The sequence below is a fragment of the Vanacampus margaritifer genome, chromosome 13 (genome assembly GCF_051991255.1).
Source record: "Vanacampus margaritifer isolate UIUO_Vmar chromosome 13, RoL_Vmar_1.0, whole genome shotgun sequence".
Lineage (NCBI taxonomy): Eukaryota > Metazoa > Chordata > Actinopteri > Syngnathiformes > Syngnathidae > Vanacampus > Vanacampus margaritifer.
Window position 1 is genome coordinate 9,852,981 of NC_135444.1, and position 25,898 is coordinate 9,878,878.

At 39.9% G+C, this 25,898-nt stretch overlaps 1 protein-coding gene across 1 annotated transcript; it reads right to left on the reverse strand.

Annotated features, from left to right (window-relative positions):
* Window positions 1-599: 599 nt before the first annotated feature.
* LOC144063179 (uncharacterized protein C2orf72 homolog) lies at window positions 600-4,267 on the reverse strand. Its single transcript, XM_077585202.1, has 3 exons — window positions 3,537-4,267; window positions 2,428-2,541; window positions 600-1,218 (listed from the first exon to the last, which is right to left on the reverse strand). Exons 1-3 carry the CDS (start codon window positions 4,150-4,152, stop codon window positions 1,127-1,129), a joined length of 822 nt encoding a protein of 273 aa, XP_077441328.1. The 5' UTR covers window positions 4,153-4,267; the 3' UTR covers window positions 600-1,126.
* Window positions 4,268-25,898: the final 21,631 nt, after the last annotated feature.

Here is a 25,898-nt window from a genome sequence, read left to right on the forward strand (position 1 = left end):
GTAATCTGTTCTGCTTTTGAAAACGACCCACGCTGGCAAAATAACTTAGAATATGCTATATTTTTTTTAACGCGAAATGATAAAGGTAGAAGAAATGAAGGAGAGTGAAAATAGGCTATTTATTAAATAACAAATCCCACATACCACCTAATCAAACCTTTGACTTTCAAATATTTACTTCTTTAAGGGACTAAAATATGAAATATGCCAATGCCAATAAATAATTGATGGCCAAGTTAAAAAATTATTTCACTAAATCATGACAATTCCTATGGAATTAAAAAAGAGCTATGAAAAAATTCATGAACTATGCTGTAAGAAGTCACGAAACATGATCAAATATATATTAAATATAATTCCCAACTTAATTACGTAATCATTTCACATTTTACTTGACTATTTAATTTTGACTCAAACAACCCCCCATGGAGGATCAGTGATCATAAAAAGTGATAAAAGACTTAATGGCTCGGCACTACATTCTTTAAAACAATACTTAATGTTAGCAACGGATGCCCCTGGTTACAAGGGAATTTATCTTGACATAAAAAGTCCAAGCACCAGTTCTTATAATAAGTGAATGTCTTATACAACAGATCCAAAATTGTGTACATTTTTTATTCAAATATGTCATGGGCAATCCATAAGCCTAATAAATACAAACAACAATAGAGCACATTTGTTTACTTTTACAATCATCAAAAGCATACATCTAAGACACAGCATGTTTAAAAAAAAAAATGGTGAAAAAGAAGAAAGATGATTCAGCCCGATAGGAAGATGAGCTGTTCAGAAAAAAAATATTTAATTGTTGATACTGTATCTCGGAGGCCAGTATTAATTGCAGTCTTCAGATAAAACACCGTAATTCAAATAAGTTTAACCCAAAATTCGGAATGCGCAAGTTACAGTAGTTTAACTAAACTAGTAATAAATGTGTGCACAATAATTGATTGTACTCCTTGTAGTGCAAGACGATATTAAATGTCATAAGGCAAGTCTGTATTGTAAGTTCTGTCAGGCTCAGCACCGAGAACCTTGGAGCACCAGAAATTGACATCCGTGACAACCTGAAGGCTCTTGACCTAAACATTATCCACAGAGTTGGGCTCTTGGTCCAGCGACATCAGGCATCTGCTCCAACTGATTCTTCGTTAGAACCAGCAGACATGGAATTGATTTTCAAATGAATGCTCTCCTCTACGCTTCTAGAGTTACCTAGAAAAGAAAACAAATTTGCTGTGATGAATGACTCAATGTGAATCCCTTGTTTTCCCGTTATTAACTTATTTTGACACTTGTTTGCTTATCATTTGCAGTCTGGATGCAGAGGGTGAACATCTCTGCTCTGGAGGGATTTGACTGTTGGAAAGGTCACTAAAGTCAATACATTGGTGCCTTAAGATAAGAATGTCATTTTTTTCTGTGAACATGCCTCTTAACTCAGAACATTTGTATCTCAAATCATCTTTCCTCATTGAAATAAATTAACTCATTCACTGCCATTGACGGCTATAAATGTCAAAAATTCATTTGAACTATTTCTATTAGTTGAACATTTTTTGTCCACTTTTGTTAACAAGAGTATGAAAACCTAGATTTTTTTTATTGTACATTTAGAACAGATATAACATTTGTGATTAACCGTGAGTTAGCTATTGAAGTCAAGCGATTAATTAATATTAAAAATTTTAATCGCCTGACGCGATTTAAAAAAACAAAAGAAAAAATTATTAAAAATTAGGGGCATCAGGCGATTAAAATTTGTAATCGTAATCGATCGCATGACTTCAGTAGTTAATTCACGATTAATCACAAATGTTATATCTGTTCCAAATGTACAATAAAAAATTCTAGGTTTTCATACACTAGTTGACAAAAGTGGGGAAAAAATGTTCAACTAATAGAAATAGTTCAAATGAATTTTTGACGTCTATAGCCGTCATTGGCAGTGAATGAGTTAAAATGGCATTCAGATGTTTCACCCCCCCACCCCCCCAAAAAATATATTTTCAATATAGATAAGAGCACTCTATAACATTGCACCATATAAAAACATATAGTAAAAATGTAATAGAATGCAAATAAACAATGTAAATAAACACTGCACATAATGACTAAGTCATTGCAGCCTCCTTCTGGGGTGCATTTGGATCTGGAAGCTAACGAATTTCCCACCCATAATCAGCACCTCAGAGCTGTTAAAAAGAAAGAGGGGAAAAAAGAGCATATTATGTCTTCCTTGGTCCTCACAGGCTGACGAGCATGTTGTCTTAACTGGGTGTTGCCTGCTTTTCACCCATGGCGTGTAATCAGGAATAAAATTAGAAGCGAAAGTGTTGTTGCGATCGAATGGATCAAGGTTGCGAAACAGATGGTGTGAGTTGGAGTGCTCACTCCTGTCATTGACGCAATGTTGTTGCTAACCTCTTCGATTGCTGGCCGTCGGACTGTTGGCTTCACCTCTGGCTCCTCCTCCAATAAGCCTGAACAAATACTGGAATGGCCACAAAAGCGGGTTCCCTCTATCCTGGGGAATATCTGGAAAGCAATAATGAGCATTTAACAACTTGTCAACTTATCCTCAATGCTTTGAAAGCTCCTTTTGTTCTTGGACTTTTTTTTTTTTTTAGAGAGTAGTGAGTGGTCTTGTGAATGTCATGCTTTGACCTACTTTCATTATGTCTGGCCAGTGTTAGCACTCATTAGTTGAGTTTAAAGCTGATGGCCCTTTAATGAACACAATAGCCTTCAACGAGGAAAAATAAGCATTCTCTTGTTGTAATGGGCGGTCAAAGCTACATGCTGTGCTTCAGGTTAAAGACCCCAAAGTTTAAAACAAACATGGTGGGTTCAATGCAGAGAGTAGAAACAAAGTTTGTACTTGCTCACATTTCACAATCTGGCTTTGTTACTACTTAAATGGCAAAAGCAGACAACCATATTGTGCCTCCAAAATAAATGTTACATAATTTTAAAAGTGTATCCGAGCATATAGTGGGAATATGGTTGAGCACTGTTCACAACAGTGTACATTGTAACACCATGGACCAATTGATCACACCTGCATATATTTAATATTAATTATTATTATTATAATTATATATATTATAATAATAATTATTATTATTTAATATTAATATTTAATATAATGCATATTTGAAATGACAATGTTGTTTACCATGACTATGTACCAAGAAGTACAGTTGTCTAAAAAATGATATGCAGATGATTTGGCAACCGTTGTTAGTTATAAGTTAGTGAGTTTATTACCCAAGTTTTTAAATTGTGCATGATCTATTTGAATGGAGTCACAATGTGTACCTGACCAATTTTGTTTTTCACGGGTGAAAAGGAGTTGTTGCTATGTTTTCATGCAGCATGCCCCGCTATTGTTAAAACAGTGGTCTAAAGTCAAGGCCTGGGGGGCAGATGCAGCCGACCATTCATTAATGTGATCCACTCAAAGTAAAACCAAGAAAACGTGTTTAATGCTTGCGTTTGTGATTAAAGCAAATTGTAATTGGTTCACACACCTGCTGTTTGAGCACAAGCTATGACTCTGCAGACGTTCTTTTTGATGTCGAGCACGCTACTCGGTGTGCCGGGGACGAACGAGCCCACCCAGACAGTGTTCGCTGGATGCTGCGGGAACACTTTGCGGATGAGCGTCTCCAAGCGATGTAGGCATCGGTGGTTCTCGTCGCTCTCCCCGGTGGTGATACGCACTAATCCGATCAAGGCCGGCAAGGCGCCGCTGGCTCCTTTGGTGCGTGACCTGACGTCCTTGAGGACTTTCTTCACGCACACCTCGCTTCTGATGAAAGTGTGCCTAAAGAGGAGCATGATGGCGGGGTGGTCGATGGTCCTCCGACGGCTGGAGCGACTCGTCTGCCTCATAACTGCCGTCGGAGTGCTACACCGGCAGGCTTCAGAGTCCAAACCCTGGGGAGGCTTGTCGTGGCACTGATCCCCCGCAGCGAGGGTAGAAAGGGGCGGTCGGTTGCCGAACAAATCGTCGATGAACTGGCGCACCACGTCGGCGTCGCTTTCGTTCGCTACATTTCTTTCTCCCGCATCGGTCACCAAATAGATTCTCTCTCTGCCTCCAATTGAGGCGAGCGTCTTCTCAAAGTCGCTCTCCTCCGACATGGCTGCCTGCGTGCTATTGTGTAGGGCGACTGGTCAAACCAGAATGGAAGCGCAAGCGGTGAGTGCCACCTCCGTGCCATGCGTACAGCGTTGACACGTTCGCACGGTTGTCAGGGGCACGTACGGTGGGCGCGGCTAAGGAGCGGAACCCGGAAGCTTAAGTCTATTTCTATTGGTTACTTCTCTGGGTAGGCGTTAAAAAATCGAAGGGCCCGGAAATGAACCATAGACATGTCTACAGAAACATAAACATAAGCCTTGAGTGTTAAACCGTACAGTGGGGCTACCGCCATATTGGATGTGGCAAAAAAACTTTTGTATATGAAAAGAATTTGCTGACTTTGTGACTATTATTTTACCCGTCAAAGTGTTATATTTTAAGTTAGAAACATAATCACAAAGGGGAGGATTTCCCTGTTACGTTGCTTTAAAACACTGAATATAAAAATGATTAATCATAACCACTGACTTTAAAATCAATACAAAACTACTAATCACAAATTCACAATCGGTCAAATGAAAACACAATACAGGATATTTACACATTTCATGACGTAGTTTTTATAGCCACAGAATGAATATGTCATTTTAACATTGTCACAAGTCCATCCATCCATCCATCCATTTTCTTGACCGCTTTTCCTCACAAGGGTCGCGGGGGTGCTGGAGCCTATCCCAGCTGGCTTCGGGCAGTAGGCGGGGTACACCCTGAACTGGTTGCCAGCCAATCACAGGGCACACAGAGACGGATTGTCACAAGTCGTGTAACGTATATTGGTATATACAATTTGGCAGCATAAACACTTGTGAAAACATTAGAAAAATACATGCGTTGGTTTGAAGCTTATACAGATCCAACAGATCTAAACATAGGGATTAAACAATAATTACATTAAAAGATACATATGTTGTTGTTGTTGTTTTTGGTGCCAATTATATCAATGTGTGTAACCGCGGTCTGACACTTCCAATATGGCGAACGCACTGACATATTGCAACAATGGCCTCACCCAATTGTTAAGATTTCTATGTATGAGTGTGAGTATGGTTGTTTGTCTCTGTGTGCCCTGTGATTGGCTGGCAACCAGTTCAGGGTGTACCCTGCCTACTGCCCGAAACCAGCTGGGATAGGCTCCAGCACCCCCGCGACCCTTGTGAGGAAAAGCGGTCAAGAAAATGGATGGATGAATGGATGTATGAGTCTATGACATGTCATACAATCAGATCTCAATTGGTTTAATGATTAGAAAAACTCATGTTGTTTGTAACTGAAGACAAATTATGTGAACGTGTGTAAACCACAATTAGACTTGCATGTTGTGGTGAAATAAAAAGTGGTATAAAGTTTGGAGGATGAAATCTCAAGGGGCAAAGGTCACTCTTGACTTTTTGCCTTTGAGTACCGCATGGAGAAACTTCCTGCATTTCATCCTTGGTTGTACAGGCCAGCCTTTGCAGTAAAGAAGAGACAAAATCAAGTCCAAAGCAATACTTTAACTCAAGAGCCTTACTTGTATGCATCAGGGGGAAGTCAAAGCCGCCCTTGAAATTCTATTATGACAAAAAGAAAAAGAAAGAAAAAAAAAACATCTGCAGCATTCCTAAATACCTAATCCGTTAATCCACAAATGCCTTTTCCTTCATTAAAAAGGTGCTGTCAGCTAGAAATACCATTGCATACTTCACATAAAGTCTCACTAGTGATGAATAAATAGCCTGCAGGTCTGACCTAAACAAACACAAACCTTTGGACCAACGTTGATTAGTTGAGTGAGCTGTGTTTGTTTCCAAAGTCTCTGTTGTGCTAGTGCTTGCTGTTCATATACTGACCTCATTATTTAAGCGAAACATCTGAGTGTAAAAAATGTCTCTTGATCCAGTCACAGAAACAGATGAATAGTTGGGGGTAAAAACACACACACACAACAACCGTTAGGTATGAATGGCAGCATGATAAAACCATCTTAGTACTAAGCCACATTCCCTAGGGCAGTGGTGCTTAAATTTGTTGGAAGTGCTGAACCCCACCAGTTTCCTAGTTTTGCATTCACCAAACCCTTCGTTATTGAAAAATGAAATTATTTTTTTTCTCCCCAAATTGAAGACATAGGTATAGGGTTTACTGGCGAACAAATTGAACATGGAGAGTAGCCTTTTCATTTCCTCCCACATTCCAAAGACGTGCATGGCAGGTTAATTGAACTCTCTAAATTGTCCCTAGGTGTGATTGTGAGTGTGAATGGTTGTTTGTCTGTGTGTGCCCTGAATTGGCTGGCAACCAGTTCAGGGTTAGGTGTACCCCGCCTACTGCCGGAAGCCATCTGGGATAGGCTCCAGTGATCCTTTTGAGGAATAAGTGGTTAAGAAAATGGATGGATGGATAATTGGTGTGTTTTTCTTTTTTTTAGCGGGCGGGGGGCAACCCCTGTTTTTAATGGAAAGGACATAGTTGTGCCTTATGAGCACAACTGAATGGTGAGGATTTTGAGTGAAATACCTATAAAATCCAAAATATGGTGGCAATGGTTTTGATATTTTCAGAAGTTGAAGTGGACATGATGTGCATGTGCATTCTGGTGATGATTCATAGCATTTTTGTCAAGTCATCTTTATTTATACCGGCCATTATTCGACGTTTAGCTTTTGTACCTGTACAACTGTATTGGCAATTTATCTGAGATTTTTTTTCAATGTATATTTAATTTTTTGCTGTTCCTTAAACTGTGCTATATTTTGGAAGAAAGTTCTCCAGCACCGATCATAATGAGTTAGCAAAGTAAAATTGTGCAATTTTATACTCTATGACACCAGAAGGAGCGAGGATAGATGTATGGATGCCTTCTTTTTTCATGTCCATATGCCCTGGAAAGAAACTTCATCGGCAAGACTGTGGAGCAAAAATATCATAATACAAAAATTGTAATCCTTGTTTTTTACTTGTCAGTCAAAGACTCACACAATATAATAATTACCAGTTGCCATCAAAGAATGCGGCAGGTGTGGTTGCTCTTTCAACGGCCACCGGGAAGTTTGTCTTCCCCGAAACTTGAAATGAGGTATTTGTTTGTTTAACAGTAGACACACAAAACAAAAAGCAAAACCAAAATGTCCCAAACCAGAAAGCCACACCCAATGAACACTTGCATATCGTGTCGCCTCGTTGCAAAAATGTCGTTAAAAATTTGCAAAACATTTTCAACCTATTAAAGAGAGACCAACACTCATACTAGAGTTTAATATTATGCAAACTGATGGCGTTATTTGGGCCCATGGGTCACATGCACACAAAAAAATGGATCCACAATTACAAAACACTTTACACACTTTTTTGGGCAAGTGATCAATATACTGTATATAAACCCCAGCCGTATATGTATTGATCTGAAAACTGAGGCTGGCACCCCAGAGACACAACTTTTTGTATACAAATGATTAAAATCATTTCCCCCCGCAATATGTCCTCTTTAAATAAAGTGTCAAGATACATAATAAATATTAGCTGTGTTGCCAATTTATTTTAAAATATTATACATTTGAGATTAACATGCATAAAAAGGTACTGAAGAAGGATATACAGTTTGTGCCATATAATATATACCACTATATAAACAAGTAATATAAGCAATACTGAAATTGTGTTTGGGTTACCATAAAACGTCCACTAGATGACGCTAGGCGCAATAATTTGATTGGAAAAAAGGTTCATATATATGCTTGACGTTCCTTGGATACTCACTAGGTGGCAGCACATCCCTGTTAATATCGGAGTAAAGGAAGCACACATCACAATTCGTCCATCTATCTGACTGACTTTTTTTTTTTTTTTTAATTGATCTTGCTTCTCTTTCAATGATGTTACTTAATTCACGTTCAAATCATGTTTCTTTATCATGAAACAAGGAGGTTTAAATGTACTGGCTGAAAGGTTTACATTTACCAGTCGCAGGACACAATTAGACAAATATGCATTCACAATCACATTTTGGAATCAAAATTCGGATTCAACATTTGTTTTTAACGGACAATTTGCATTTATATTTGAGTCAGCACCAATTTATGCACAGTCCCGGTGGACAGAGCATGTGTCCACTAAAAAGACACAAGGGCTCAGTGAGATTAAGGGTTTAGATTAGAAGAAGGGGTTTGCCACAGATGGCAAAACTTTGAATACATCACATTCCTTGCCTGGTCAGAGGTCATGGAGCCGACAAGATGCACAGTCCTAAGAAGAAAACGAGGTGTTGTCATTCAAGTCAACATCGATTTATCAATCTAAAATTGTGTTTTGTGTGTTAGAATCCCCCCCCCCCCCCTTTCTTTAAAAAAAAAAAAAATTTTAGTGCTTGTATTATTACTGGCAGCACGGTGGTATAGTGCACAGTGCATCTGCCTTACAGTTGACATATTCTGGGATTAAAGCTATTTTTAAATGATATGCATTTATCCTTCATAATGGGGCAGCAATTGAAATACTTCAAACTCAAGATTTTAGCTCAGTAACGTTTTACTTAAGTAAAACAAACTTTAGTAATTGAAAATATAATATTCAAATTTTTTTTTTTATGATACACAGTACTCGTAGTACATATTCTGTATTATTTTATATTGGCATTGGCGGGAAACAAATTGGCCCAACTTCAAGTTTGAAAAGTGACAATACTTAATAGTTTTAATTATTTTGTCAGGTGATGATGGACTGAGTTAACATTTTTATGCTGAGTCAACAAAATGCAAAGTGTGTACTTTTTATTGAGTGCAACTTATTATCATTTTATTATTATATTTCAAAGGGCAGCACGGTGGCTGACTGGTTAGCACGTCCGCCTCCCAGTGCAGAGGACGTGAGATCGAGTCCGGGCTTCGGCCTTCCTGGGTGGAGTTTGCATGTTCTCCCCGTGCTTGCGTGGGTTTTCACCGGGTACTCCGGTTTCCTCCCACATTCCAAAAACATGCATGGCAGGTTAATTGAACTCTCCAAATTGTCCCTAGGTGTGAATGTGAGTGTGGTTGTTCGTCTCTGTGTGCCCTGCGATTGGCTGGCAACCAGTTCAGGGTGTACCCCGCCTACTGCCCGAAGCCAGCTGGGATAGGCTCCAGCACCCCCGTGACCCTAGTGAGGAAAAGCGGCCAAGAAAATGGATGGATGGATATTTCAAATAAAAATAAAAACCCATGTGAAATAGACAAGGAACTGCAAAATCCCTGATAATTTTACAATGGCTTCATTCAAATACAGTCATTAACTTTTTTCCATTTTCTGTTGTCATGTGTTGTGATCGACAGCTGACAGAACAAAGCATAATATAATCATAAAAAAATGAGCACATTCTGCTATTGTATACGATGACATTGAACAAGCAGCAAAGCCTCAGAGGGACGCGCTTTGTTTCCAGCATGAACATTTTTTTCACCTGGCCGTCAGGGTCGATTATTGAGCAGGCTTTCTATGATGCAAATCAGGCCACGTTTGAAAGGTGGACCTTGGTTGCATTAATTGAATTCTGGATTTTGATGTGCGGGTGCACACATGCATAAATCACAAGAGCAACCTTCAGTTCAGAAGCCTAATAGTCAGAGGTATCCAAAAAGTTGTGGTCAGAAATAATAGATAAACAATTTGGAGCTCAATAAAACTGGGATTGAGATGTCAGTTTAGTGAATATTTAAAAGATTAACTTTACTTTCTTTTTGGTTATCACCACAGAAAGTGACCTTAGACCTAAGGCAGACATGCTAACGACTGCATTGCTGTCCTAGTTTTACCTTATTGGGGGAAGTCAACCCCAACATTTTCTTCACAATAATACTGTATATTCTATGCATCCCCACTAGTCTAAATATGTTATTATATTTAACATTGCGTCTGTGAAATATGAATTAAGCAGTAAAACCCACTCGTTTGTATCCATCTCAGGAGGCGGCCATTTGACCACTTGCTGTCGACTGAAAATGACATCACAGTTGCTCAGGACTCGGGTAACGAGCAATGATGCCTCAATTGTTTTCGGAATTTGGTTATATGACCTTTGCAAGCTGAGTCATCATTAGCTTCATAGTACCCATATTTAGACTTATATGAGCGCTAACAATGTTGTAATGTGTTCAACTTCAGAGATTCCATTGCTCATCTCTTTGGCCATTGTGTGAAAAAGGAAAGTGTTACTAACAGTGCTAATTTTCCAAACACTCCCCCTAATTTGGGGATCCTGACAAATTGTCCTCCTGTGTACCGCTGACAAAATGTCATCCGTCCTGAAGCATAATTGAGTTATCATAACAACAAATGTCCCATCAGGGGCTCGAAAAGGGTGACACTTCTAAAAAAAGACACCCGGAGACAACACATTTCTAACAGCGGGACACTCGGAAGGTCGTCCAGGGACATTTGAAAGGAAGTGACCCCCATCCCTCTAATGGTGAGTCCAAAATCTTATCCCCAGGCGCTGGACATAGCCACGAGGTCAGCATGAGAAATGTACATGAGCTAGCGCTACATAGACATGCACATGCTTACACACACTGGGCCTTCCCAGCACAATGCGCATCTTGCAGAGGGGACAGCGCTGACTGAAGGCCCACTGTGGTGGTGTGAGGCGACACGGGTCAGAGTTGAAGAGACTCATGTACTGTTAATGTGAGGTCATGCTCATAAATCACCATTGACAGCACCCATCTCTGATGGTCCTAAACACCACACTGGTGCTATGGTGACATTAGTTGCCTTTGTGCGGTCAGGAATGTTCAAAATGATGAAGTCCACCCAACAAAGGAGGAACATAGGAATGATTTAACCTGTGTCAAACAACACCTAGGAAATGGAGAAAGGCCAATTTTAAGGGATGCGAAAAATTTCAACGTACAATTTCCTCACCATCTGATCCAACATACCGCCAGGTGGTGATTAGTTGTAACCTGGCAAGCCACACCCACTTGAAAGAAATAAAGTGGGTCTGGACAAGCTGCCAATGACCGCCCTTCGGCCTGGTTCAAAACAAACCGTGCAATCAAATTTGTTAATGTACTGTGACATATTCTTAGTGAGCAATGTCACTTCTTGGCAAGATAATCCATCCCACCTCGCAGGTGTGCCGTATCAAGATGCTGATTAGACACCATGATTAGTGCACAGGTGTGCCTTAGACTGCTCACAATAAAAGGCCACTCTAAAAGGTGTAGTTTTGTTTTATTGGGGGGGTCAGAAAACCAGTCAGTACTGACTATCTCGGCAAAGGAGAAGTGCTCAGACTAGTTTGTGAACAATATTTGAGAGAAATGGTGATATTGTGTATGTATAAAATGTTTCAGATCTTTGAAGTCAACTCATAAAAAATGGGAGCAAAAACAGAAATGTTGCATATATATTTTTTGTTGAGTGTATATCAGTGGAGTACCAACGTCAGGAGAAGTGAAGCCCCTGGCGGACATCTTACGTTGCCATTCGATTAGGCCGCCTTACTTGAATACAACGATTTCTCCTCTGCTTTTTCACGTCAGTTTGTTTTTATAAAATATTGTTTAGTTGATTTAGCGTTAGCAACAATACAACCTTACGGTTCTATACATTGTAAACAATTTTACATTGATGATGAAAACTGAAATGTGGGCCATGAAATATAGCATGGACTTTTTGCCTATCTGTATTTATATATCTCTCTTAGAGGAGGCAATAATATTTCCGAGATGTTTGTCTCTCTTCGGTTCTTGTGTCCTGCTGGTGTGTTTATGCTGATGCTGCATGGAGGCATGCGAGCCAGCATTCCCTCCATGCACAAGGCTGTCCAGATAAGCAGATAGGGGTGAGGTCTGGCTCAACAGAGATGCAAAATGTTTGACAAGCTCTTTCACCATCTGAGTTATCTAACTCGTGTATCTTCACCTGTACACACATACACAAACACACTTGGGATTCATAAACCCGCATCAACAATGACGGGTTGCCATCAAAGCTTTTTTTTTTGTGTGTGTGTGTTTTCACAAGATTTTAATCCCGTGCTGAGAGCTGGCAAAGTACACACGCTCTGCTCGTTAGTCCCTCCATTAATTGAGTTAGTCATTTGTGAAAAGTGCACTGAATTAGCCTCTCCGCTCTGCTACCTCTCAACGTTAAGCGTCTGATTAGTAGTGTGCTGTGTTTCTTTATTTGTGTCGAAAAGCAAGAAGACAGGTACAGAGCAACCCGCGAGGAGTTGGGGGATCAACTTTGACCTTTGACCTGCGGAGAATGACGTAAGTCTATGCAGCAAGACAATACTCCCAGCACGCAGCCCTCGCTGGCTGCCACAATCAAGCCCTTTGGCGAGGGCTCCGCGGGCAGAAAGCCCCCCTGGAGTGCTGACTGCTACCCGGGGGTCTTTCAGTGCTTTCGCTCTTCTCCAGCTCACCAAGCGAGGCAAGAAAAACTCAATAAGAGAGAAGCTACAAGGGGAACAATGCGCTATAGAGGGCATCTTAACCCGCAACAAACTGTGTCAACATGTGTGAGGAGCGCATGGAAAGACGGACACGGAGTCCGCCAAGGACAGAAAGGACCGTTTCCACTGAAAGGGCTACAGTGTTGTTTTGTTGCATGTGAGAGGGATTTGCTTTCTTTTCAAACATTTTGAGGGCAACAGATAAAGTGGAGCGTCGAGAGCAGGAGGGGTGAAGAAGATTATTGTCGTACACGGCGAGAAATAAAGCCGGCATCAAAGTCGACGAGGAGTGTGGCCCGGATTGAGAGAGCGAAGGCTAGATGTTACGATGAGGGGTGAACACGGACACATGCGGCGTGTGCGTCGGCGTGTGTGGTCCACACACGTGCGGGTGTATTAGAACCTTCCATTTTTCAACCGCACTGTGTCCAGCGTGTGCGCGCCTCTCATGTGTATATAAAGGATCTGTTCATCTTTCAGTTCCAGTACTCGGATGCATCCAGTCGTGAAAAGGCTTCATTCACCACTTCCCTGCAGTCATGTTAGCCACCGCTCCAATTGAACAGTTTAGCACCAATTGGGCCTAAGTGGGAGCGTGTGGGAGTCCAGGTGCTCATCATTATGCTTTCAGAGGACACGGGGAGGGAACCATGTGCAAAAACAAACCATCGTTTGTGTCATCACGTAATATACAGCTCTTAGTAAAGTTGAAGTCCACTTCCACAATTCTCAAAGGTATTAGAAAATGTGTTCAACAAAAGGTTAGGTTCATTTTTAGTAAAGTAATTTACACTCAGGAAGTCAATATGGATTCAGGGGTAATTGATCGACAGCAAATGTAATAATAGAATCAATTAAAACAATAGATAATAACATGCAATTGGCATTTTCATTGACTTGACACCGTTAATAATAATATTTTTTTAACTAAGTTATATAAATTTGGTATCAAGTTATTTGGATATGCGGAAGCAATTTGTGCTGATTGATTACTTGTGGTGTCCCTCAAGGGCAGTTATTGGGGCCCAAATTATTCATTACAGTGTTCCCTCGTTATAACACTGTTTTCTTTTCTTTTGTTGCATCGATTTTTAAAAAATAGAAATTTCAACCATTTTATTTTTATTTTTTTTACAGTAGTCTACTTATTATTTTTTTGATCTACCACAGTCACATCACATAACCAAACCCAAACCCAATAACATGCAATTGGCATATTCATTGACTTGAAAAAAGCATTTGACGCCATGAATCATGACTATATTACAAAGTTATATAAAAATCGTATCAAGTTATTTGGATGTGCGGAAGCAATTTGTGCTGATTGATTACTTGTGGTGTCCCCTAGGGGCCAGTATTGGGAGCCCAATTATTCATTACAGTGTTCCCTCGCTATAGCACTGTTCACTTTTCACTGCCTCGCTGTTTCATCAATTTTCTTTTTGTGTGTGTGGAATTTGGCTTTTTTTTTTTTTTTAAACAGTAGTCTACTTTTTCTTTTTTTAAATACCACAGTATACCCAGAGCTCAGCTTGTGAACATCACATGACCAAACCCCATAAAACAGGTGAGCTGAGATTTTCGCAAAATGAACCCATGGGTGCTGTTATGTAACCCGAACCCTAAAATGCGACTTATAACTAGTGGCATTGTACAGTATATGATGATACTAGAATTTTACTGCTTTGAATGTGAGTCTTCAAACTTTTGGCGTTTGTTCTTCTCTTCACACCTGTTGTGGAGAATGCTTCTTTTGGAATAGGTACTGAAAAAAGAGCTAAATGTGCACTGTAAAAACATTACATTGGTGCCATCTTGTGGCATCTTGGTACCACCAACCTATGTTGAAAAGACTAGAGGGGCTTTATTTAGGCAGGCCATAGCCCAGTCGAATAGAAGAAAAGTAGTGCTTTGCCATTAAAAAGCAGTGTTTAATATTATTTGGCTGGGGGTGTCAATGATTTGCTATTTGGAGCAGGGCTTGCTTCCAACTCCCCAAACACTTTTACAAGCAAGTTTTGACATCCAGTATTGCGTTAGCTGCTTAGTTCTGAGGGAGAAATCTACTATCTGTCATCATTACTTGGCCTTAGTGGAGTTCTACACTCCACTGACTGCTCTAGTTTGACATTGGTTTCATTTTCCAGATTATGAAAATATTGTGTTATCATTAAGCTATTTTAACTGAGTATCCAATTTCTGGTGGCGATGAAGTAGCCCCACATCATTTGACGACATGAAAGGGGGGGGAAAAAAGGCTAATGACAAACAAAGACAGTCTGTGGCCGAGTGTATCATCACAGATGAAATTCCTCCACTAAAACCACATCCTGAATATTTACCGCCTCGACAGACGACCGGGGCCAGCTCGTGCTTCCCGTTGGATGTTTTTGGAGGCGACACAAATAGACGCGTTCATTACTAGGATCAAAGAAGACATTCCGTGGGTGTCGGAGAAGCTGGAGGTTTTCGTTTCTACACTCAGCATCTTTACAGCTTTGAACAGCCTCCATTTCAATCCATTAATACGGCTGTTCAGCAAAGATGGTTTGATAGTTTAACACAATAATACATGCATGCGACTAACAAAGTGGTCTTAACATTTGTACAAGTTGTGGAAACCCTCGTTAAAAGACTTTACATATTTGAGCACATGCTGAATAAATATCACATTATATATTTTTAATCACTGCACCTCATGTGCAATGTAATTACAATTATGCTCTAAATTTACCATTTTAATGAAATTGGATCTTTCATCTGCTGGACTGTGACATGTTTTCATTCAAATCACTCGCCAACGTCAACACAAATAGCATATCAAGATTTTGAGTGCGAGTCTAAGCGCTCACAATTACACAATTAAAAAGAATGTAAAAAACAAAAAAGTCACCATTTTTTGTTTTCTTTTTTTTTGGCTTCAATTCACTGGACTTTTTTTGTTTTATTGGATTTACATTTTACAAGTAGCTGTGGTTAACTTTTGTTTTACACCTGTGCGACAGTCAGGAACTTCAAACATTGCCTGTACAGCTAATAAAGTTTTTATGGTGGCAACAGTTTGACCCTAGAGTGGATTGAGTTATAATTTGCTATGGGAAGAAATCAGAGGGTGGCCATCGTCTCGGAATGGATCGTGTTAGACCTTCGATTGGATTGGAGTTTCAAGCGCACAATTCCAAAATGAATGACTAGATCAGAATTTTTGGGTTGATTTCAATATATGCCACAAGTGACGCATCCGATATTGGAAAAAGTTGGATTCTGCTATGAAAATTCTTGATTACATGCATTTGTCACTCATATTGTATCCCAATTATATTATTTGAGAGAACTGTGCCACTTGAGCCATGCAAAAAGTGTAAATCCAGACTTAACAAAGCTTCATTCAGTGTTCATTTCCTGGCACTTGATACTGAAAAAGAAGGAACATGGTTCTGTGTAAAGGTGGGCCCATCCTGTTTCCGCTCTCACAAGCAAAAGGAGGACGAAGCTCAAAAGAGAGAAAGGATTGCATAAGAAAAGACTTCCTTAAAGCGGTAGTGAGGGAGCGAATACTGCTGGTGAGCATCTTTTGCTTGTCAGTGAGCTGCTTGTTAACAGACCTGACAAGACATAAATTATTATTTTTTCAGTGTATACACTATATACAAGGATGCCTTGAGAAACGAGTGACCAACGAGTTTTTTTTTTTTTTTTTAGCTATCCATTTAAGGGGGTGGCCATTTCGCCACTTGCTGTCGAGTGAAAATGACATTGCAGTTGCTGAGGTCTCAGGTAACAACCAATTACAGTTCAGCCTCAGAAAAAAGGCCAATCACAGCTCACCTGTTTTCTGAAGCTGAGCTGTGGTTGGTTGTTACCTGAGACATGAGCAACTGTGATGTCATTTTCACTCGACAGCAAGTGGCAAAATTTGCCGCCCCCTGATATAGGTAAAATGGCTGGATTTTGCGGCTTAATTAACTCATATTCCATCCATCCATCCATCTATCCATTTTTTTAACCGCTTGTCCTCACAAGAGTCGCTGGTGCCTATCCCAGCTGGCTTCGGGCAGTAGGCGGGGTACACCCTAAACTGGTACCAATCGCGCGGCACACAGAGACAAACAATTGACTCATATTCCACTAATGCAATATTAACCAGAATACTGCATTTAGACTAGTGGGGAATAGAACATATATCATTGTCAAGAATTTTTTTGGGGGGGTTGACTTCCCCTTTAATCACAAAAGAGTCTCAAATTGCTTCACACAGTCACAGTTAACAAATATTAACAACCACTGATCTTTAACCACCACAGGCCAGGGAAAAACTCACCATCAGGGGAAAAGGTGGAAGGCTGAAAAGCTCCTTTAAGTATTGCTTTAATATGTATTAGAAAATACATAATTTTTTTATGGGAGGCTGGAACGGATGAATGGCTTTTCTATTTTTTTTCAATGGGGAAAGATGATTTGCGATACAAGTGTTTTGAGTTTTGAGCATGGTCACAGAACGAGTTAAACTGATGTACAGGCATTGTTGTCTGTATATAAAAAAAAAAAGTGCATATGGTCTCTCATATCACGGATTTCCATCGACTGTCTTGTGTGTTGGTCTGGAACGTATCCGCCGAGATAAATGGGGGCTCACTGTATTGTATTTGATAACCCCCCTGAGGATATGACACACACACACGCCCACAGAGGAAGTCGGCCCTCTACACACACTTAACCATTGAGGAAAATGTCAGACCGCAGCGTGCGTGAGCTCAACGCCACATCAAACATGGTTGGATGGCGTGCTAATACAACAGACCTGAGTCTGGGACAAGATGTTGCAATAAAAGTTCACTTAAGCAACAACACAAATTAGGCGGTTGTTATGACGGTAAACAGCAGGCTACATACATGTATAAAAAGCCAATAAATGGGTGTGCAGCAGCCGACCTCTCTGTCACCTCCTTTTCCAGACAACCTTGTGGTTTAGCATGGCCACGCACACGCACTGTTTCTACACCACAAGGGCCCACCTTGACGCACGTGTTCTCCGGCTGACAGGCACCTGGAGCAGCTGCTGGCCCGTAAAGCACAAACAGTGTCAGGGCCCATCAAAACCCCCCTCATGGGCAGCCATCTTTCTTCCCTCCTTGCAAAAAAGAATGAACAGCATCCCTTTTACCTCAAAGTCATGGCACGCTTTTGCACATGGACACGCAGCATTTGAATGTTCTCACACACACTCCAGACCACAAACACACGCAAACCCTGAGGTGAGTCAAATACACGCCTCTTTTTTCTACTGTTTGCTTTCCCAGAAGCAGACAGCAGCCCTTGTGTGTGTGCGTGTGTTGAGGCTGTTTTATCAGGCTCAGCATCAGCATGAGGATGCTATGTTCATACTCATCATTGTGTGGGCACAGGGACAGCTTTTTTCCACCTGCAGGTGGTCCAAGTGTCAATTAGCTTTGAAGGACAGTGGTGGTGTTATTCAAACACATTAGTGGAGCAACACATGTTGACAGACAGTAAAACAGTACTCATAAGCATATCTTTTTCTAAATCATTTGCTAAAAATGGGTAATGATAATACTAGAGCTTACTGTATAATTTGTGAAACTTTGTGTCTTTATGTACACACAATTACCAAGAAAGTGAAGCAAAAAATGTAGTGAAAGCTGTTTAAGTCTTTACATTTTATTTAATTGTGTCTTTTATTTAATTTATTTAATCGTTTTTATTTAATTATAGAAAAATACCGCTCAATATTATTGTATGTTATCAAAATGATAACATACAATAATATTGAGCGGTATTTTTCTTTAAAAAAAAACTCATCACATTTTTTTTTTTTTTTTCCAAAGATGTGCAATAAGTTTTGGAATTGTCTGCTTTTATCTGACTTTGATCAATCAGATGCAACCTTAAATGAACATTACCATCCAATAGGTTAACAGTATCTAGGGGCATTACAAATACAAAATAACTGTTTGAAAAAAATATATAAAATTTGGTAAGTTCTTGCAATTAATAAGCTAAGAATACAATGAACGTATGTATTTTGTTGCATGAAAAAAAATCATTAAATAATAAAAATACCGTTTCTTTAGGTATATGTCAAATATTATTGATATTGATATCACAATATTCAACACACATATTGCATATTGCATGTTTTTCCAATATCGTGCGGCCCTAATTTGAGCTACAAATATTTTTGAGTCACAAGTGTAGTCACAGAACAAATTCAATTCCTATCTTAAGGCAATACTGTAATCTACTTGGCATGCACACAACAAAATGGTGTGTTTGTTTCTGGGTGGGGTACACCCAGGACTAGTCCTCAGCCAGTGTCATTCACATTGATGGACAATTTATTTATTAATGAACTGAACCTATATTTTTGGAATGTGGGAGGTAAACACAGAACATCCAAACTCCACACAGAATGGCCCAAACACAGACCCTCTCACCTCTGAGGCAGATGAGCTAACCACTTGTCCGCTGTGCTACCCCTTGTCATTATAGCACTGGCCTAAAAATAAACAGAAACAAGTATCTTCTCACTATACTCACAAGGTTGACAAATAAATGTAAGCAACAAAGAAGAGTCTATGTTTAATGCTGTGCTGTCCGCTTACAATTTAAGTATAAACTTAATAAAAAGGTGGCATGGCCACTAGAAGACATTGACAAAAGAATGTTAGTTGGAACTTAGTTAAATTGTAATGTAACTGCAGCTGGGGTTGAGCACAAGTATTTAGTAATTGGATATGTAGTGGAAACTCAAAGATGGAATACCAACTGGATGCTGGTTGACTTCCAAGTTGTTCTTATTTCAAAATCCTTTCCTCACAAAAACAGATAAACTAACTTAAAGCTAGCTAGTTAGCTAGCTAGCTTTATGGCGGTTATTATTTGAGAAGACAAAAAAGTCGTAAAAGTGGTTTTGGAGCATTAAGATATAAGATAATATGTTTGTGTAGCTAAGTAAGCAAATTAATCACTACAAATTAATTAATTCAACGTAAGCACCGGTAAGTAAGATTATGAGCACAACCTTAAATGTACAAAAGCTAAATGTGGCTTAATGACAAAAATGCTATGAATTATCACCAAAATTCACATGCACATCTCTACCTATGTCAACTTCAACCTCTGAAAATATCAAAACAATTGCATCGGTATTTGGGATTTTATGGGCATTAAGTCTTTTTCTCACCAAACAATGCGCTCATAAGAAAGTAAGTAAATAAGCAAGAAAGTAAGTCTGTACCAACCTACCTGCGCAAGTAAATAGGAAGATAAAATTAAAGGAAATATGGACGCTCTTCTCTTTCATTCCAGTGGTTGTTCCATACCAAACTCCTCCAAGGTTGCCTTTAAGGGCCTTTCTTGGAGCAGAAAAGGGACTTTGCCAAACTGTTCCCACAAAGCAGGAAGCATAAAATTATCCAAATTGTCCGGATGAGATGAAGAATTAAGACACAGGGGAGACTCAAAACCTGATTGATGACGATTAAATAGTTAATATGTGTCTATATAAGCTTGTTACCACACTGTGACATGTTCAGCAGCTCAGCTGGATGTTGGCCATCTACAAGTGAATGTCAGCACAAGTGAAGATTGACTGCCTCTCAGTCAGGGTCCATGTAATGTGGGAGTGAGAGGCAGATTGAGAAAGTATGTGTTGGATTGCGAGTGTGCGTGTCAGTGACAAGGCATCTGTTTACACACTACTGGCCTGCTTTAAAAACTCCAGCGTTCTACTTTGTGCTAGTATGTGTGAGATTCTTTCTGAATGTTACAGTTGTCATGGACGTTGTCAAAGCACTTTGGGTCGAAGCAGATGTAACAGTAGCCTACTTAATGCCTAATTGTTACGGGCCATGTCTCTCTCTCTCTCTCTCTCTCTCTCTCTCTCTCTCTCTCTCTCTCTCTCTCTGTCGACAAAAACAGGCAGTCACCGTTACTCACTGAGACCAAGATAAGGGACAGATATTTTTCGAATATTCAGATATATCAGATATTATTCCGAATACAGCATTTCATTTTATTTATACTGAAATGTGTGCCTCTAAAGTCACACAAACAATCAAATGCTCGTCCACTAGATGACAGAAGCAGCCTTCAGAAAGTCAACTTAAATATAATTTTGATGTGTTTGGTGACTTTTACAACCAATCTAGAAACTATTTTTAAAAAAGAAAAAAGAGTTGTGCCGATGCCAACAGTGGTCCTTATAGCCTCTTTGCAACATTCTTTCCTGCACAGTGGAGGGAAGAGGAATTTGCCCTGGTTCTGCTAATGTCAGCACACTTTAAAAATACAGTATAGATGAAACAAATGGAGTCTGGATATATGTTTTTTTTTTTTTGTGTGAATGATGACATAGTGATTTAATGTTAATATGTGGATATGTGTCATTTTGAATTGACAGATTTTTTTTCATCAGTTTTTATTTTATATTCTTTTTTTCTTTTTCTCCTGGAGAGCTCAGTATTGTTCATTCGGTAATTTCACCGATTTGACATGTCATCATCATTGCTCTCTCTTTTAAATTTTTAAATTTTTAAATTTTTAAATTTTTAAATTTTTAAATTTTTAAATTTTTAAATTTTTATTTTTAAATTTTAAATTTTAAATTTTAAATTTTAAATTTTAAATTTTAAATTTTAAATTTTAAATTTTAAATTTTTTAATTCTTTATTTTTTTATTTGTTTTTATTTTATTTATTTATTTTTTTTTTTTATTTTGTATGTGGGTGAGGATGTGTATGTGCGTGCGTGCGTGCGTGTGAGTGTGTATTCATTAGTTCACCTAAAACCTATTAAAAAAATCCCATACCGTTCACCTAAACCGAACACTTCCAGCCATTTTCTAATTACAACAAGCTACACAACAAGCAGCGTGTGAAGCTCACTAGACGACCAGGGTGAATGGCCGTTTTCGATGCCCTCGTAAGTTATTTTGTTAACGAACGAGTGGGCCTGTAGACGGAACATCAGCGAAGCCGCTACGCAACGAGACTGAGATGTCATCGGCAATGTCCCTGTGTTCTGACACCGCCGCCGTCACGCCGTTAGCGTGAAAGGCTAGAGACAGCAAAGTCAAGTTAGCCGCCATAACGGTTGTTCACACGTCAAAACAAAAGCCTAACAAGTAATACTGCACCTAGACATCGATGTCTTAATAGTCTTTTATTCTTAAATTCGCCCTAGGAATTAATTGTTGTAGCTGTTGACTGACTTTTTGACTAACCGTCTTACCTACTGTATAACTGAGTTGCAATGTTGGAAGACAAAAGCTGAGGCAACCAAATCTGAATCTGAATCAACCAAAACCGAATCTGACATGCATATGACTATTTTTAGTTCACATTTGCACTTGAAAAATAACTTTGGTAGAAGCTAAAGTCGGGCGGGCTCTGTTGAAAACTCTAAATTGTCAATAGGTGTGAATCGTTGTTTGTGAATGTGAAACTTGCAAATGTGGGCGACTAGTATTGAGTGTACCTCGCCTCTCACCCAAAGTCAGCTGGCTATAGTTCACCCTTATTAGAACAAGCGCCATGGAAAATAAATGGGTGGATATATCAAGACACTTTGAACAATCAATGTTTGCAAATTTGTGGGAAAAGTTTGAAGACAATTCTTGTCAATGAAACCATGCTTGGTTATGTGTTGTGTGAATAAACTTCAGAGGATGGATGAAAATCTCCACAGACAAAATCCAACATCTTGTAGAAAGTCTTCCCCAAAATATGAAAGATGCTATGGCTACAAATCCTAACGCCATATTTCCTTCCGCTTTGTAGTTCCACATAGTGTATGTATTGAACGGAAGACTATATGGACATTTCTCCAAAGAACAATTCTTGATGTGATTCATGGCACAGCTGCTAAGTGTCAATACGGACAGGTCCTTCTCGTAGTATAAGCGATGGGCCTGAAGCACAGCTGCTGGAGGTTCGACAGTCGCCGGCGTGGCTCTCCCAGCACCATCATCATTTGTAACACAAGACAAGTCCACAGAGAGTGGAGATCTAAGAGATACTTAAATATAAGCGCTGATCTTAAAGCTCCTATTATTTTCATGTCAAAAAGGTAATAAATGATTGAGCAGACATCCTCTCCAGTTTGGTTAAAGCTTGCGGTCTCGAGTGGCCAAATAAGAGCGCAGATCTAAGAACGTCCGGCTGTCAACTCCTTCAAAAATTGCTCTTTGTGGAGAGCGCAAAGAAGAAGAAAGAGACACAATCCTCTTACTATCAGGCACATTAAAAAGCAGCATATGGAGGAGGGCTTCAAGAGCAATTTCGACAGCGGAAGAGTTGATGAGGTGATTCTCTTTTGAAGGCTCTCGTTTGTGTGGCGTCTCAAAGAGAAGCGCGGATGAAAAGGATGGAGAAACGTCTGCTAAGTGACGGGCCGGACAGAGGGAGAGCTGGCTTCTGTCGACATCCCACGTCAACGCAACTAAGGCGATCTGACTGGCCGGCCGACAACACGGCTCTTTGTGTTTCAGATGGTCAGATGGAGGTGTTTTGCCCGCGTATCTCTTCAGCCTTTTAATTACAATAAGTTGGTGCCATAATAGGATTGTGGAGCAGCAAGGAGTGACATCTTAAAAGGAAGGCTTTCCAGTTGAAATGTGCCTTTGAGGGCCGATTTTCCAGAGCTTTCTTGCTTCACTTTAAAGCTCCATCCAATTGAGCGGGCCTTTCAGTGTAGCCGGGATACAAATCCATTGCCAGTGCAGCTATCACAGGCTCAGAATGAGCATAAAAAAGCTGCATTACATCTTCTCCTTGCCGGACTCTTCTATAGCGCGAGGCGGCCCACTTTGGTGTGCCAAATGACTGTTACTGGGATTGGTCATAGGGAAGTCAAAGAATTGCTGGGAAGACAATGCTAACGGCTCTCCATCTTACAGTATTTAAGAAGTGCAATTGTCATGCTGCCGTCTGCCAAGACGCCTCCTCGGGGGCCAGCCACCAATCACACGTTTGCAGAGGTTTATTTTTCTCCATTGTGCCGTCAAGGTACTCCGCTACTCTCACTTTCATTCCCGGGCTGACAGAGTCCATGATTGCCGGCGTGTCACTCGCCGTGTCTGCGAGGCGGAGGATTCATGGAAGTGATAACCGAAAAGGCAAGCGTCATTCCGGTGCCACCATCTTACAACATTACTCTCTGGCGTTCAAACTTCTTTTGTGATGCAGAAAGACGGGTGACTTAATTTCCTGGTTTTGGCTCTTGTGTCATCAGTCCCAGCAGTCCCTATTTACCTGTTCTCATTCTCATCTGCATCTAATCTCTAAAAAGTGTGTTTTCATCATACCGGAACTACTTTCTGCTTCCGTGTCTTCCCAATATTACAAAGCTTCCAATTGCTACCGGGACCAAACAAAAAAAGTTGGATAATAGTGAGTGCATTGACTTGTTTAGCACAGTTGAACTGTCAACCAAGATAGCATTTAGCATTAGCTTAATAAATAACTCAACCAATGGTTAGGCCTACCAGATTGAGTAGCCATTCAATTTGTCATAAATAGTTCCTGGTGAGAATTTATTGTATATTAGATTTTTAGCGAAATTGTTGCATCCCAGTCTTTACATTTGAAAATCTGGTGACCCCAAGAAACACCAATGACAACAAACAGTAAGAAACCAATCAGCCGTGTGTAAAAAAAGAAGAAGTCAAACACAAGTAAGAGTAATACTATGACATTGACAATATAATATGACAAGAAATAATAACAAAAACAGCTCCTGACTAATGAGGTGGAAATAATGTAAACCACCTAATGTAATGTAAACACTTTAACTCTCCAAATGATGTGTGATGCCGGATGGATATTTCTTTGGATCACTTCAGTGTGGGGCTGTGAAGTTTTGTGAAATTTACTAATGTGTGTATGTTTTTCTGTGAAAAAATATTTTCTAAATTTTATTTTGGGGGTTGCAATCTGAAAATACCGTAGTAAATATATTTTTGGGATCATTTGAAATGAACCAGTGCATAAAAATGCACATAAAAGTGGAGTATACAGTTTTCAAGTTGCTAGCAAGTAGCCTCACTTCATTGACCCCCGCAACCCCCCTGACAAAGCCACACCTCTGACTATAGCCACGCCCTTTCACGATCATGCACTGTACATACGTGCACTGTATACAAGTTGACGTTAGACGTTCATTTTAATATCATGGCGTTATGATGACTAATTCATGTTGGAAAGTTGCCAAACATGAAATGTTCTTGGTTTTATGTTTTTTTTTTGGAATGTACAATAACTTAAAAAATAAGAGGTGATCAACTAACCCGCCAGCCCTGTGAGAACAACAACTTTGGTAGTGGGTTTCCAGGCCCATGAGAAAATGATCGTTGACACACTATTCGGTTACACCTTTTGTTATAGTCGTCCCTGATAGGCCGGTTCTGTGGCACCATAACTGCGTTTTTGTTGATTTTTGCTTTTGGTCCGTTTTTGTTTTGTCATGTTTTCCTTGCGCCCAATGTGTTGTGGTGTGTCTCTCGTTAAGTTATTGTGTTTTCCCGTCTCCTCCAATCAGCTCCCTCAGCCACTTGCGTCTTGTCCAGGTGTTTCTCTTCATTTCTTCTATTTAGTTCCCTGCTTTTTTCCCCCCCTAGTCCTTGTCAGTTCTTTGTCTTCTATGAGTCCTGTCTGGTCTTTTGGCGGCGCTGCAACAAGTTAAACTGCAGTATTTGCATCTGAAATGAACACTACGCACCCCCAGGAATACCAAGGAGTTAAATGAATGCAATGGACAAGAGGGCAAGACACCTAGAAATGACTGAAAGAAATGATGTGCAAGTTGAGAAAATATCAAATATTGTGTGTGTCAGCAAACAAAGAGAACAGCCAAAAAGGAAAAAAAAGGAAGGAAAAAGAGTCAGTGAGTGAGTGGATGGCGCTGAAGAGCAGCCAAACCCTGCGGCCCTCACCTCAACCACATCTTCATAAGCTTCAGCGCCTCCCTCTTCCCTCTCTCTAGACCGGCCTCTGGGCCTGCAATAAATACATTTTCAATTACAAGCACCGGGGAGCACAAGAGGAAGGAAGGAGGGTGGGGTGGCCCTCCAGGAATCTGACGCCATCCCTTGGCTCGACACCTTTGACCATATCATGATATGTATCAGATATGCCATCACTCCCGGTGCCCTTCAAGCTCAGTTTAGTCACGGCAAAAATACAGCACCTTTTTCATCATGTAACAATACCAAACTTTTAGTATCCGAACCGATTTTCAAAATTGCGACTTATTGTACCTCATACATGGCGCATGTGTGCACGTTTACTTCACAAAACAACACACAGGCAATAGTTT